Here is a 16,054-nt window from a genome sequence, read left to right as displayed (position 1 = left end):
AATCATCACATGGCCCAGACTGAACATCTTGCCAAAGAGATTTTGTTGGTGAATAATTAATCGAAACCACAGAGGCTCGGTTCCATTTGACTTCTAGAAACTATTGCTGTCAACCAAACTTGTGACCCGTCCCGAGACATGACGTTAAACTGCGCTCCTCTTTCCTTAGCACTTTTGAAGCTCAAAAGTGCCCTACTTCTTTCTATTATTGTGTCTGCCTCCTCTTTTCCTCAGTCTGCCTTCATTGATCATCACTCTGTCTCCTTATCTCTAAATATCTCACTACGTCCTAGACCAGTCTGTTTGCCGTGGACTGCGACGGGTAAGGGGGGATAAAGAGATCCTGGTGTTTGAGTGGTGGCTATCTGAGGATAAACCACAACAACACAATACTTTGGCTCCAAGTTCCCCTAGACCTGAGGCCCAGATGGCCCGCTCTGGGTCAATCGGCTGGTCATGCCGAGCTACCAGCATAGGTCGAAGGGCGGTGGCTGTAGGGTCAATCAGGGAGCTGCTGTATCGGACACATGTCCGATGCAGCAGCTGACTGAGTATAGCACCTGTGTAGCCCTGGCGGGCTCATTCTGGACTTCCGAATGGCCCGTCCCCTTGTTGGACTCGATGGCGGGTGGGGAGCACAGGTGCCGAATTAACAAGAATATATATGGACAAAAAAACCCCCCAATAAACTACTTGCCCCAGATTTAAGTCTGGGCAAGAGACGCCGTATTGAGGCAAAAAAGGAGGAGGCCACAAAAAGCTGTACTACCTGGCCATCATTTTTGGTGGTCAGGTGCACAGAGGAGGGGAAAAGTCTGACAAAGCTGAGCCCTTTCCTTATCTATAAGGGACTCAAGTCAGTAGTGGGAGAGCCCAAGAGTGTGTCTAAGCTACACAAATCAATGGAACTTCTTGTAGAAGTAGATGGCAAGACACACTCTGATGGGCTTTTAAGATGCAGAAGACTCTGTGATCTCCAAGTGGAAGTCATGCCACACAACAGTCTGAACACCAGCAGAGGTGTAATCAGCTCTAGGGACCTACTGGAATGTTCCGAGAAGGAAATAGTGGAGGGCATTGAAGGAATCACCCATGCCCGGCGCATTACCAGGCGCAGGGATGGTGAGGAGGTCAAAACCGCCACTATTATCCTCACTTTCGGAACTAGGACACCGCCAGAGTATGTGAAGGCAGGATACCTACGAGTTCCAGTGAGGCCCTACATACCTAACCCCATGAGGTGCTTCAAGTGCCAGGGTTATGGACACGGCGCGGCAGTCTGCAAGAGGAACACTGTGTGTGCCAGATATGCTGGAGAGGGTCATGAGGACAAGGGCTGCACAGCCCAGTTCAAATGCCCAAACTGTCAAACTGGCCACTCAGCCTACTCCAAGGACTGCCCTGTGTGGAAACAGGAGGTTGCCGTGCAGGAGTACAAGGCAAGAAATGGATGTACCTTCAGCCAGGCGAAATCGGCTGTACTGGCCCTACCCAAGGGCCAATTCGGCTTGACAAAGACCTACGCCCAGGCTGTTGCTAAGATAGGAAGATCCATAGCCACACAGACGGACACATTGACCCCACCACCCTCTCCTCCTCCTCCAACTCAGAAGAAAACACCACCAAAGAACACACCTCTGAAGAAACAAGAAAGCCCTGTTGTCATGCTAAAGAACAGGTTCTCTGTGCTCACTGATGAGAGCATGGAGACTGAGCAGCATGTCAAAACTAATACTCCGGGAGAACCCGGAGACATCATGTCTGACACAAGTTCTCCTCAGAGAACCCAGCCAGACACCCCAACCTCTACCGAATTAGAGGTTGACCAACTCCCTAAGGGGAGAAATCAAAGCGGAGAGGATGCCCGAGGTGAGAGAGGAGGAAATAACCTCCGCTCTAACCAGAGGGATCTCCCCTCTCCAGAGAGAAAGACTTCCCCCAAAAGGGGGTTGTCCTCCTCTCCATCCAAACCCAAGAATAAAAATACCAAGGTCACTGGAATAAAGGGAAACCCCTCCGGGGGCCTCCCAATGCCAAATAGCTCCAAGTAGGTCATCTAGAATAAGCCATGGACTCCAGAATTGTACAGTGGAACTGTAGAGGCCTCAAGGCCAATTACGAGGAAATGAAGCTACTGATGGACTCTGAGACTCCTGTAACTGTCTGCTTACAGGAAACATTTCTGAAAGATTGCATCAGCTTCCGAAGCTACCGTGCTTACAGCAAGAATGTTGAGGATGCAGAGAGAGCATCAGGTGGAGTCTGTATCCTTGTGAAGGATAGCATCCCCCATGAGAGGGTAGAACTACAGACCACACTATAGGCCGTAGCAGCTAGGATAACCCTTCACAAGGTTATCACTTGCAGCCTGTATCTACCACCAGGCGCTCCATTAAACCCAACAGACATGGAGGACCTATTGAAACAACTCCCCCGGCCTTATTTAATCCTTGGGGATTTCAATGCCCATAACACCATGTGGGGATCCAACAATACCGACACAAGAGGTCGTATGCTGGAGGATATCTTCCTCCAACATGATTTATGCATACTTAATGATGCATCACCGACCTACTTGCACCCAGGAACTGGATCACTCACATGCATTGACCTCACCGTATGCGTCCCCGGACTTCTGGACGATTTTAAATGGTCAGTTAGCAATGATTTACTGGGAATTGATCACTTCCCAATCATCATTACTAACAATCTCCCTTCATTGGGACGACCTCAGCGGTGGAAACTGAATAAGGCCGATTGGGAACAATTCCAAAAAAGATGCTCCGAGGATATCACAGAAAATATCCTCCATGAACAGAACCCAGCTGATACCTTTGCTAGCAAGCTACTAAGTATAGTCAGGAAAGTTGTACCCCTAACCTCTGCAAATCCAAAACGGCCTAGCAAACCATGGTTTGATACAGCTTGCAAAAGTGCTATTGGCGATAGGAAAAAACGACTGGCTGCATTTATAAAGAATCCTTCCCAGGAAAACCTAAAGCTATTCAGGATAGCTAGAGCAAAGGCTAGACAAACCATACGGTCAGCCAAAAGGAATTCCTGGAGAAGTTTTGTCGGCAGTCTGGATGCCAAAACTTTTGCTAGAGCGGTTTGGAAGGCAGTAAGGCGAATCAAAGGGAAAGAATCAAATGCAATAGGGCATTTGAAAAACCAAGGACGAACTGTCACGTCCCCCAGAGAAATAGCTGACTGCCTTGCATCCTCAATAACAGAAAAATCATCCACTGCACACTACACGCCAGAGTTCCAAAAAGTCAAAACCAGGGAGGAAAGACACCCTATTGATTTCAGGTCAGAGAACAATGAAGACTACAACAAACCGTTCTCGCTTGAGGAACTGAGGGAATCGCTGGACAAGTCACATGACACAGCGCCTGGAGAAGACGAAATCCATTACCAGTTCCTCAAGCACCTTCCCGAACCCTCATTGGCAGTCCTGCTAGGGGTCTATAACTGTGTGTGGCAAACAGGCGCTTTCCCAAACAGCTGGAGGAAAGCCACAGTTATACCGATACCTAAACCGGGAAGAGACGGCTCTGACCCAGCTAACTATCGACCATTAGCACTAACAAGCTGCATCTGCAAAACCATGGAAAGAATGATTAACAGTAGGCTGGTCTGGTACCTGGAAAGGAATAAAGTGATCTCAAACTACCAGTGCGGATTCCGGCAGGGGCGGACAACAACTGACCACCTGGTAAGGCTGGAAGCTTATATTAGAAATGCATTACTCAGAAGAGAACATCTAGTAGCTGTATTCTTCGATATAGAAAAGGCATATGACACAACCTGGAAACATAGCATTCTACGTGACCTGGCGCTTATGGGGCTTAAGGGACACCTCCCCCGTTTTGTGGAGGAATTCCTGAAAGATCGAAAATTTCAGGTTCGAGTGGGCAACTCCGCTTCTGACACTCATGACCAGGAAATGGGTGTACCCCAGGGCAGCATCCTGTCAGTCACCCTGTTCAACATTAAAATAAATAGCATCATAAATGCGCTGTTCCCTGGCATAGAGTGCTCTTTGTATGTTGATGACTTTGTCATTTTTACTTATGGGAAAAACATGAACACCTTAGAAAGAAAATTACAGTTATGTTTAAACAAAATTCAGGGTTGGGCAAACTATAATGGTTTCAAATTTTCAGACTCCAAAACAGTTAGTATGCATTTTTGTAATCTAAGGGAACTCCACCCAGACCCTGAACTATTTATACACAAAAAGAAGATCCCTGTCGTGAAGACTACAAAATTTTTAGGCCTCACCTTAGATTCCAAATTTAATTTTCTCCCCCACATTAAGGAACTTAAGAAGAAATGCCAAAAGTCATTAAACGTACTAAGAGTACTCAGCCATACGGACTGGGGAGCTGACAGAGATACCTTGCTGCTGCTTTATCGGAGTCTAATTCGATCCAAGCTAGACTACGGATCCATAATATATGGAGCAGCAAGGAAGTCGTACCTAAAAATACTGGAACCAATACAAAATGCTGCCCTGCGTCTCTGTCTCGGCGCGTTTCGTACATCACCTATCCCAAGTCTCCATGTGGAGGCTGGAGAACTCCCCATGGATATAAGAATGAAAAAGCTTGCAATGCAGTATATAGTCAAACTAAAATCCAACCCCACTAACCCTGCTTTTGACTCCATATTTAACCCCACAGAGGTAGAATTATACAATCGAAGGCCTAACGTCATACAGCCGTTGGGCCTTCGAATGAGAGAACCCATCCAAAATTTAACCCCACCCATTGACCAAATCTCTAAAATAGAAACCCCTCAGAATCCTCCTTGGCTAATGAATAAACCCAAATTAAATTTATCCCTCCTTAATTTCAAAAAAGAAAATACAGACCCAAGCATACTACAAGTCCACTTTAGGGAACTGCAGGAGAGCTACGGAGATTGTGGCACCATCTACACAGACGGATCCAAAATGGATGGAAAGGTCGCGTGTGCCTGCTCCTTTCGGAACAAAACAATCTCCCGTAGACTCCCCGATGGCTGCTCCATCTTTACGGACAAATTGCACGTAATATTGCTTGCACTTATGGCCGTTAAAGCATCAGAAAGTAGGAAATGTATAATCTGCTCCGACTCCAAATCTGCATTGCAAGCTTTGGGGCGGATGAAGACTGACATCCCATTGGTACATAAGAGCCTGAAGCTGTTGAACCAAATAACAGCCGACCGTAGGGATGTCACCTTCATCTGGGTCCCCTCCCATGTTGGCATTGAGGGAAACGAAGCCGCAGACAGAGAAGCTAAGAGAGCCCTAAATCATGCGGTGTCAGGAACCCAAATTCCCTACTCGGACCTGAGACGAAGTATTGCCTCTGCCACCTATCGAGAGAGGCAGAACCAATGGGAGGCTGAGACTCACAGTAAACTCAGGCAGATTGTGGCGGATGTCAGGTGGCGGCCCACATCTAAGGGTCTGACAAGGCGTGGTAGCACGACCATGTCCAGACTTAAGATTGGCCACACCTACATCACGCACTCTTTTGTACTGAAGAGAGAGGAGCCCCCACTTTGTGAGTACTGTGACTCTCGCCTCACCGTGGAACATATCCTCGTTGATTGCCCCAGATACCAGGATGTCAGGGCGAAATATTTTAGAGCCACTAATTTAAAAACACTATTTGATAATGTCTACCCTGGTAAGGTACTGGGCTTTATCCGGGAAGTGGGGCTATCTACGAAGATCTGATTTATGAATTTGTGAACATGCACTATTTACATTAGATTTTTACCAAATATTTAAATTTTTACTACCTTTACTATTTTAACTGTGAATTGACCTTGATTTTAATTATATGACTGTATAGAATCTGGCCCTTGTTGTTTAGAGAGAGAGAGTAGTCCTTAAGAGACTGCAGGCACGACATGGCCTAAATTGTGCCGATGTGCCTCAAATCAAAAATCAATCAAATCAAATCACCAAACTTGTGGCACTAACAGTGTCACTACCACTAATTTCTTCAAGGTAAAAGGGTTTTCTTTGATGGTTGAAACTTTTTTGACAGTGTTTCGACACTGGTGATCCCATGCGAATAAATGCCAAGATTTTGAGCGGTATCAGATATATCGATAGACTCGTCAGTGCAACAGTCGGCTCATTTTCTTTTCTTTTAGGTAAATATTCTCAGCAATCCTCCACTCTATTTGTAATCTAATAATCGAGTCTGAAACAAAATTGCCACCTTATTTATTAGTTTGATTTCATAAAGCTGTTTAATGCTATGTTCTTTAAAAAGAGACAATCTTTCTTTATAAATTAAATATGTTGGCTTACTATCGGTACCAATCCATTTACTCTACGTTACGTTAGGAAAGATATTTAACAATTATTTTTTTTTGGACAGTGGATTTTTCTACACTTTGTGCCGACGTTTTGGCGGACCGGATAGAACCACTTCGCGGGCCGGATGTGGCCCGCGTGCCGTATTTTGGGCATCACTGGTTTAGAGGAATAGTACTATATCTGCGATGACCTGCGCAGTGGTTTCCAGTTATGGCAGCTCTCGACAAATAATCGTAACCTTGTTCTATAGTGGGGTTTTGTGGCTAGTGTCTTGTTTATGCATCTCAATAGAGTGTGTGTAGCTTTGAATGACATAGTAAGGATAAAACATTTTTAAATTTGTGCATTTACTATATCCACCTTGTAATAATAAGGTGTATACATGTCATACCTGCCATTGTATGTAGAGGTAAAATATTGGGAATATATAAATTTTGTACTTTCAAAACTAAAGATCATAGTTATATATTGGCTGAAATATACTTCCTAGAATTTATAGCTCATTTCTTTTTTACAAAGATATAATACATAAAAAATATTTGACTCTCCCCAAATAAAAATAACTTACTAGACTCTACTTCCAGTCTATATTTATTTATGTCTATGTAGAATAGATCTATTTTTATTGACTAATGGATGACAAGTTTATAGAAAAAAAGAAACGTAAAATTGCGGCAGCAGCGCTTTTAACTTCAAACTTGTTCGCAAGACGAAAATTACCCATATTCATGATATTGTCCTTAGGCTAGTTCGGAATCGAAGACATTCAATAATTGGTAATTGCGATTATTTTATTATTACTAGACTAGACTCTAGTCATATCTAGATACTAGATCTAGATAGAGTCTCAATAGAGATCTAGATTCTAGATCTACTAGAGTCTAGTGTCTCAGAAGGTAGATAATGTCTAGTCTAGTAGATACTAAAATAATAATATTGAGTCTAGATCTATCTAGTTACTAGTTCTAGTCTAGTCTACAAAACAAGAGAAGAGACTTGGAGACTAACTAGATCTAATAATAGATCTAGAATCTAGCCCTAGCTAAGATTATAATTATAATCTATATTATCTGCTAGATTCTATATACTCTATATTATAATTATATATAGTAGTTATAGTATAGATCTAGATCTAGTATAACTATAAGGCTAGAGCTAGATTATTATAGTAGTAAGTAGATGATTTAGACCTAGAATCCATGTCCATAATAGAAATAGAATCTAGATCTAAACTAATAACTAATATTAAATTATATTAGAATGTGATTTAGATCTAGATTCTAATTCTAGATCTAGTTTAGTAACTAGACTAGATGATACTAGATCTAGTTAATTATACTTAATATCTAGAATCTAGACTAGAGTCTAGACTAGTCTAAATGGAAATTCTATAATATACTGTCTACAGTGTATTACTGTAGTGTAGACTGTAGACAGATTCTCTAGATCTAGGGTCTAGATCAGTGTTTCTCAAACTTTTTTGTCTGCCGGCACAGTAAACAAACTACAAAAAGGTCGCCGCACACCAAGAAAAGCAACAGTTGTTTTATAATAAAAAGAATAAAAGATTTAACCTGTTTTTAAGTATTACATTTAATGTGAATGGTGTGCCTGTTTTTGAGAGCAAATAACGATCTAATCTAGGCTCCAAAGTCGACAAACAAACTCGCATTTCATCGTCTATTGTAAGAAATCTCTCTCTTTTCTTAGACTTGATTTCAGTCAGTGCTGAAAATTCAAACTCACAAAACCATGAAGATGCAAATGGAAGAATTATTTTGATTGCTTTTAAACTGATTGCAGGATATAACTTGTTGATTGAATCCAAAACACATCCAGGCTTTCTCGGCAAAACTTAACTTAAGAACTGCATCGTTTTTTAAATCAATGAGCTGCTCTTCTTCTTCAGTTGTCAGATTTGTAGCTTCATTGTTTCCAAATGGAGAGCTGACCCATCCATATTCATTGCTTCCAACTCTTGGAAAGTAATGCTTCAATGTTGACTGCAGGTGTTTCAAAGTGTCCAGAATTTCGGAAGTGATTTCTTTATTTGAAGCACATTCATTGTAAGTAGGAAAGCAGTCGAAGACACCTTTCGAGATCTTACTTTGCCACAAAGACAATTTTTCACCACATGACTTCAGTTTTGAGGATGCAGTGATGATGATTTCCGATGGTTCTTGAAGACTTAAATTCAATGAATTTAATTTGTCAAATAAATCAGAGAGAAATGTCACATTAAACCCACCAGATCTAGTCAAGTCCTTTTTTTCAGCCTCCAAGAATGAAATCAGCACATCCTTGAGTTGGACGACACGCTTTAACACTTTTCCCCTGGAGAACCAACGAACGTTGGTGTAATACAGGAGACATTTGTAGTCTGAATCCATTGCTTCACAAAGCTCTGAGAAAAGTCGGGATGCAAGCGGTCGAGATTTGATGAAGTTTACAACTTCAATCTCTTGATCCAGAACAGACATCAAATCTTTCGGCAAAGATTTGAAGGCAAGAGCATCTCTGTGGATCATGCAGTGAACAACTAATACATTTGGATTTTCTTGACGCACAAGAGTGACGAATCCCTTACTATTTCCCTGCATGGAAGGACAGCCATCGGTGCAAACGCTGACACAGTTTTCCACTGTAGTTTCAATAGCATTAATGTTTTCGTTCACCACTTTGAAAATATCTTCGCCTTTGGTCGTAGTTGGTAAGTCTTTGCAAAATATTAATTCGTTGACACATGTTTCATCCTTTATGAACCGAATAAAAGCTAGCAGCTGGGCTTTGCCGCTAACGTTAGTGGATTCATCAACTTGAAGAGACCATAGGAGAGACACTTTATCGTCAGTCACGTCGAAGTGTTCGCAGATTTGATCTCGTAAATCTGACGATAAGTCTTCAATTCTGCGCAAGATAGTACCATTTGACAAAGGAACTTTTTTAACTTTTTCGGCGGCATCGGGTCCAAGGATAGTTTCAACAACTATTGCTAAAGCTGGTGCAATGGCTGATTCAGCCTCTGTGTGTGCTTTCTTGCGTTTTCCTATTAACTGAGCAACCTTATAACTTGCAATTAATCCATTTCTGGCAGCTCTAGGTAGTTCGTAAGTTTCTTAGCTTGTTTACTTTGTTGAGCCCTGATGTTTTCTAAGTATTCCTTCAGTTGCGCTTTTACAGCTGGATGTTTTGTTTCCAAGTGTCTCTTCAATTGGCTTGGAACAAGCGCCTCAGAGTTGCATTGCAGATTGGACAGAATGGCAATCGAGAATCTTCAGTTCCCGAAGATATGAAACCATATCCGATGTAATCTTCTTTGTACCTTCGTTTGGTTCCTTGCTTTCGCAGTTTCATTCTTGCTGACGTATTTCTCCATGGATAACAATGAATAGGGCTTAGTGATAATTTGTTATTATTAGCATACAACTAAACAATTTACAAGAAACACATCGCTTATTATTATCGTTACCAATTCAAGAACTGCTGTGCGTCTGCTAAGGTGGCCTAAATTTGAGTCATTATAATAATATATGTATAGTGGACAATTCCATAACCTGAATAGCTAACACCCGTTTCCGACATTATGGAGCGCTCCACTACTATTGCTGGTCGTTGCAAGTGGGGATGTCGTCGCAACGTAAAATAAAAATTTAATATTAGGCAGACCTGTGTAACGCTGCACGTGTGGCGTTCTGAAAACTCCCGCGGCACACCTGCAAATCTTCGGCGGCACACTAGTGTGCCGTAGCACACAGTTTGAGAAACACTGGTCTAGATCTAGTAATTATAAAATATTATTAGGGAATCCAAAAACTATTAGTATTAGCAAACATCAACACCGAATAAAGTTTAAGCATCTGGACCTGATGGTATTTCAGCTAGATTACTCAAAGTAGGCCTACTAATCAATGAGCTAGCACCATGCAGTGTTGAGTGTTCAAAATACTTTTTCAGGCATCTCTTAACCAGAGCAGAGTACCAAGGGACTGGAAAGAATCTAATGTCACCCCCATATTTAAAAAAGGAGAAAAATCTGAACCAGGAAACTACAGACTAGTATAATACATCACTTAGCAGCATCACATGTAAAATCCTAGAACAAACATAATATCCTTACTCCATACCAACATGGCTTTAGGAAATATAGATCATGTGAAACACAACTAATTGGACTAATTGATGATTTTTCAAAAGGTTTAGATCAATGGTTCTCAACCTTTTTAGTTCCGCGACCCCCTTATATAATTTTTCACAAGGCGGCGACCCCAACAGTAAATTTTTTTTCCGTTTAAACAGATAAATGTGAGTTTGCTAATGGCAAAAAGTCGTAATTAATCATTATATATATATTATTATATATATATATATATATATATATATATACTATAAATGTAGAATGTGAGGTGTATGTATGTGACTTATAGACATCAAAACCGTTGACCAATCTTGATAAAACTTGGCAGGAATGTTTCTTGGGTACCAACTTAGACCGTAGTGTATGTATTGTAGCCCTAAAACAAACTTAAGACCCTCAAATAAAAAAAAAAGTTGTCCAACTCTATTAAAGCTATATAGATAGTATTTATGGATCTAGGCCATGGTTAACAATGTTGACATAAAAAAAGATTGAAAGGATTTAGACCTAGAGATCTAATTTTAAGAAATACACTTTGCGCAGATTTTTTTTACTTTTGACACATGAAAATACAAAAGAAGATTCATTGATTTCATTATATAATAAAATTAACCTTCAATTTTGTGTTTCAAAAGCATTTTTTACATAAATTAGTTCCTGATATCTGTGACTACAGATTTCCTGGCGAACATTCTTTCATTAGACATTACCAAATGGTTACACATTAACACATCTCTCTACTTAGTCTATTCCTAGGCCTAGGTCTAAAACTCTTATTGAACTCTAAGATGATAAAACTTTTTTTCGCAAAGATAGTTTTATGCTTTAACACATAAACATACTAATTATTGTCCATTCATTTCATATTTAAATCAAATTAACATTCAAATTTGTTTTTCTTAAGCATTTTTAATACATTCGTTCGCTGTTCGCTAAAGCTGCGTAGCCTATATTCATTCATGAAAAAAAGGTCATGCATGCGCAACACAGAATGAACTCTATAAAAGCCAATTTTTAACTCTAGATTAGTGTAGATTTAGATCTATGTCTATATTTATTTATATATACATATATATATACATATATATATAAAAATTTTTGTAATTGTGCTTATATAATTAAGATTTTTTAAAGTTTATTATCCAGAATTGCATTTATTAACTTATCTATTACATATTCACAATATACATTTTGCATGACGATTTGATAAATATGGCGAAGTATGGAGTACAGTTTTTAATACAGTAAACTACATTGTTACAGAAATATTGTTTCGACAGTATTTACAAACACGCCAAATTTAGTGAGAAGGTTAATCTTATTTTTGTTTCACTAGACTAGGAATTCTGGGGAAAGTCTTTGAAAGAGCACAACGAATGTCATCTTCTGCATCAAGTTTACTTCTGAATTTTGACTTAATAACTAACAAGCTGGAAAACCCTGTTTCACAATGATATGTTGTTGGAAATTGAAGAAGCATTCGCAATACAATCTCAGACAGAATGGGAAAGGACTGCAAACATTTAATCCGAAACTGTGTAATTGACATTAAAGAGAAATAATTTTTAGCGGCATCGCTATTGATGAGGTCAATAAACTCTTCCTATGATGTCTCCGGAACATCTTCAACTTTGACTGTGAATGGACTTCTGGCCAAGTGCAAATGGGATGTCTGGTAGATTTGGAAAGTAGGATGAAATTTCCTTCCCAAGCATGTGCAAATGTTCTTTCACTGAAATTATTAAATTTCTTCCTTCTGTCAGATTCAATGTCGTTTTCTTCATAGAACACAGATAATGTTGGCAACATATACATTTTATTTTCGTCCAATTTTGTTTGCCTAAGTTGAAGTTTCATTTGAAAAGATCAGATCTTTTCAGACAAATCAAGACATGTTGCATTTGACCCTTGCAGTGATAAATTTGACTCATTTAAGATGGTAAAGATGTCAACCAGGTAAGCTATTTTCTGTAGTTCACTTTCATCGCTATAAAGTGCTGCCAACTGGGTTTTTTCCTTCTGTTGAAAAAAACAGTTTTAGTTCTTCATGAAGCTCAAAAACACATTTAAGAACTTTGCCTCTCGACAACCATCTCACTTCAGTGTGAAATAGCAGAACATTGTTGGATGCGTCAAAATCATTACAAAGTTTTGAGAACAATCAACTGTTCAAAGCACTGGATTTCACATAATTAACAGAACTAACAACGTTTTCCATTACTTTTTGTCATTCTTGTGGCAGCATCTTCGTTGCTTAGATTATCATACAGTGAGTTCCGATCACTTTTGGTGACTCATTCTGTAGCAAACGTTGAAATCCAGACCGACATCCAAGCATACTTGGAGCACCATCTGTGCAGACACCACAAATATTTTCCCAAGAGATCTTATACTTTTCTAAAATATGAATTAACTTTGTCAAATACATCACGTGCTGTAGTAGTCGTTTCAAGTGGGTTGCAAAATAGAAATTCCTCTTTAAAATTGCCATAATGTATATACCTCACGTATACTAGTAATTGTGAACAACTTTCAACGTCTGTGGATTCTAAATATTGGAAGCAGAGAAGATATCATTTCCTGTATTACCTGATCAATAATATCTGCAGACATGTTAACTATTCTTCTGTGAACAGTGTCATTAGATAAAGAAATTGCACTCAATTTATTAACGAATTCGGCTCCGATCATAACTCGAACAATATCTTTGGCCACTGGCAATATTAAGTCCTCTGCAATGGTGTGATGTTTCATAGCTCTAGCAATTCTGAGAGCAACCAAATAAGAAGCTTCAACGGCTGCTTAGTTTTGATTATGATACTTGCCACCTGAGTCAAGTCAAGCTTTCTTGAGTCCGTCAGCTTTTAAACTAAAATATTGGATGTCCTTGTCAGAAAAACCTGGATGCTTGCCATCTTACTGACGTTTCAGTTTGTTTCACTTCAAAGATTTGGCAGATAGAACTTCGTTACAAATGACGCATTGGGGTTTCTCAATTCCTAATGGAACTAAGGAAGTAAAACCGTCGAAAATCAACATTATATTGTCTTTTCTTTACGTTGTTTCGGTTGAGGTCCATTGTTAGGAGTTGCTCCTTAATATATTACCTTCAATAACAAGGACTTAAAAATGGTTGCGTAGTACTTCAATTACTTCACGATGTGCTGAAATCTTCAACAAATAAAAATAATTTGATCCCGCGATGTCACTACGCTGCACGTATGATGATCATTAATTTCAAATATTTATACTTCGACAATTAAAACATCTGCTACGTCTCTCTTCGAATACCAAATATATTTAAACTAAAAAAAAAAGGGAACAACCAATAGAAAAACATGTGTACCTTCCAGCAATGATTTTACACAACTAAAAAAAACCTCTGTGTCCTCTAGCAACATGTCCGTGTTCTTATATATGTCACCCCCACTTCTAATTTATTTTATTGACGTTTAATTAACAATCATTTCAAAAGCGATGAGAGTAGTGTCTTTTGTTTAGTCATTAGAAATATTTTGAAAACCAACTTTGGTTCAAATATGTTTGTTACAACTCGTTAGAATGGACAGTCGAAAAACCGAAATCCTAATTAGCCTTAGGCGACCTCTGGCATTTTGTCATTCGACCCCCAAGGGGGTCGCGATCCACAGGTTGAGAACCCCTGGTTTAGATGATTGTGAGCAAATAGATACTATCTTACTAGATTTTTCCAAGGCTTTTGACAAAGTTCACCACCATAGTTTGCTTAAAAAATTAAAATATTTTGGCATTGATTAACAGTGAGTCTCAAACGAGTATAGGCATTCTACGTGACCTGAGCTTATGGGGCTTAATGGACACCTTCCCTGCTTTGTGAGGGAATTCCTAAAGGTCCGAAAATTTCAGGTTCAAGTGGGAAACTCCGCTTCTGACACTTATGACCAGGAAATGGGTGTACCCCAGGGCAGCATTCTCCCAGTAACCCTGTTTAACATAAAAATAAACAGTATTATAAAGGCTCTGTCCCCTGGCATAGAGTGCTCTCTTTATGTTGATGATTTTGTCATTTTTACACTTGGCAAAAACATGAATACTTGAGAAAGAAAATTACAATTATGTTTTAAATAAATAAAATTCAAAATTGTGTAAACGACAATGGTTTTAAATTTTCAGATTCCAAAACAATGAGCATGCATTTTTGTAATTTGGAATCCACCCAGACCCTGATCTATTTTTAGACAAAAAGAAGATCCCTGTTCTGAAAACTACAAAATTTTTAGGCCTCACCCTAGATTCCAAATTTTATTTTCTCCCCCACATTAAGGAACTGAAGAAGAAATGCCAAAAGTCATTAAACATACTTAGAGTACTCAGCCATATGGACTGGGGAGCTGACAGAGACACCTTGCTGCTGCTATATCAGAGTCTAATCTGATCCAAGTTGGACTATGGATCCATAATATATGGAGTAGCTAGGAAATCTTATCTAAAAATACTGGAACCCATACAAAATGCTGCCCTGTTTCTCTGTCTCTGCGCGTTTCGTACATCACCAATCCCAAGTCTCCATGTGAAGGCTGGAGAACTCCCCATGGACATAAGAATGAAAAAGCTTGCAATGCAGTATATAGTCAAGCTAAAATCCAACCCCACGAACCCTGCGTTCGACTCCATATTTAACCCTACAGATGTAGAACTATACAATCGAAGGCCTAACATCATACAGCCGTTGGGCCTTCAAATGAGAGAACCCATCCAAAATTTAACCATACCCATCGATCAAATCTCCAAAATAGAAATCCCACAGAACCCTCCTTGGTTGATGAATAAACCCAAATTAAATTTATCCCTCCTTAATTGCAAAAAAGAAAATACAGACCCAAGCATAAGTCCACATTATTGAACTGCAGGTGAGCTATAGAGATTGTGGCACCATTTACACTGACGGATCCAAAATGGATGGAAAGGTTGCGTGTGCCTGCTCCTTTCGGAACAAATTAATCTCCCGTAGACTCCCCGATCTTTACGGCCTAATTACAAGCATTATCGCTTGCACTAATGGCTGTCAAAGCATCAGAAAGGAGAAAATTTATCATATATGCTCTGACTCCAAATCTGCATTGCAAGCTTTGGGACGGATGAAGACTGACATTCCATTGGTACATAAGAGCCTAACGCTTTTGGACCAAATAACAGCTGACCATAGGGATCTCACCTTCATCTGGATCCCCTCCCATGTGGGCATAGAGGGAAACGAAACCACAGACAGAGAAGCAAAGATAGCCCTTAATCAAGCGATGTCAGGTGGCATCCCACATCTAAGGGGGAACACTATTCGATAGTGTTGACCCTGGGAAGGTACTGGGCTTTGTTCAGGAGGTGGAGTTGTCTACGAAGATTTGATTTGTGAAATTGTGAACATATAATATTTACAAAAGATTTTTACTAAATTATTAAAATTTTACTAACTTTACTATTTTAACTGTGAACAGACCTTGCTTTTAATGATTTAACTGTATGGAATTTAGTCTGGTGATATGAAGGGAGAGTAAACCTTTGAAGGATTACGGGCACAACATGGCCTAAATTGTGCTGATGTGCCAAAAACTCAA

General features: G+C 39.7%; 1 protein-coding gene across 4 annotated transcripts in view; it reads left to right on the top strand.

Moving 5' to 3' along the window:
- The first annotated feature begins 6,500 nt into the window (after positions 1-6,500).
- LOC106078445 (rhomboid-related protein 2-like) overlaps positions 6,501-16,054 on the top strand; it is a 34,665-nt gene continuing 25,111 nt past the window's right edge. The window contains exon 1 of one of the 4 annotated variants that reach the window (XM_056042569.1): positions 6,501-6,644. In XM_056042569.1, coding sequence (XP_055898544.1) covers positions 6,606-6,644 — 39 coding nt within the window. In that variant the 5' untranslated portion in view covers positions 6,501-6,605. Of the gene's footprint in view, positions 6,645-6,695; positions 6,738-6,887; positions 7,225-16,054 lie in introns of those variants that run through there. The other 3 variants (XM_056042570.1, XM_056042571.1, XM_056042573.1) reach the window with 3 other exon arrangements.

Source organism: Biomphalaria glabrata, chromosome 9 (assembly GCF_947242115.1).
Source record: "Biomphalaria glabrata chromosome 9, xgBioGlab47.1, whole genome shotgun sequence".
NCBI lineage: Eukaryota > Metazoa > Mollusca > Gastropoda > Planorbidae > Biomphalaria > Biomphalaria glabrata.
This window is presented reverse-complemented; position numbering and strand designations above follow the sequence as displayed.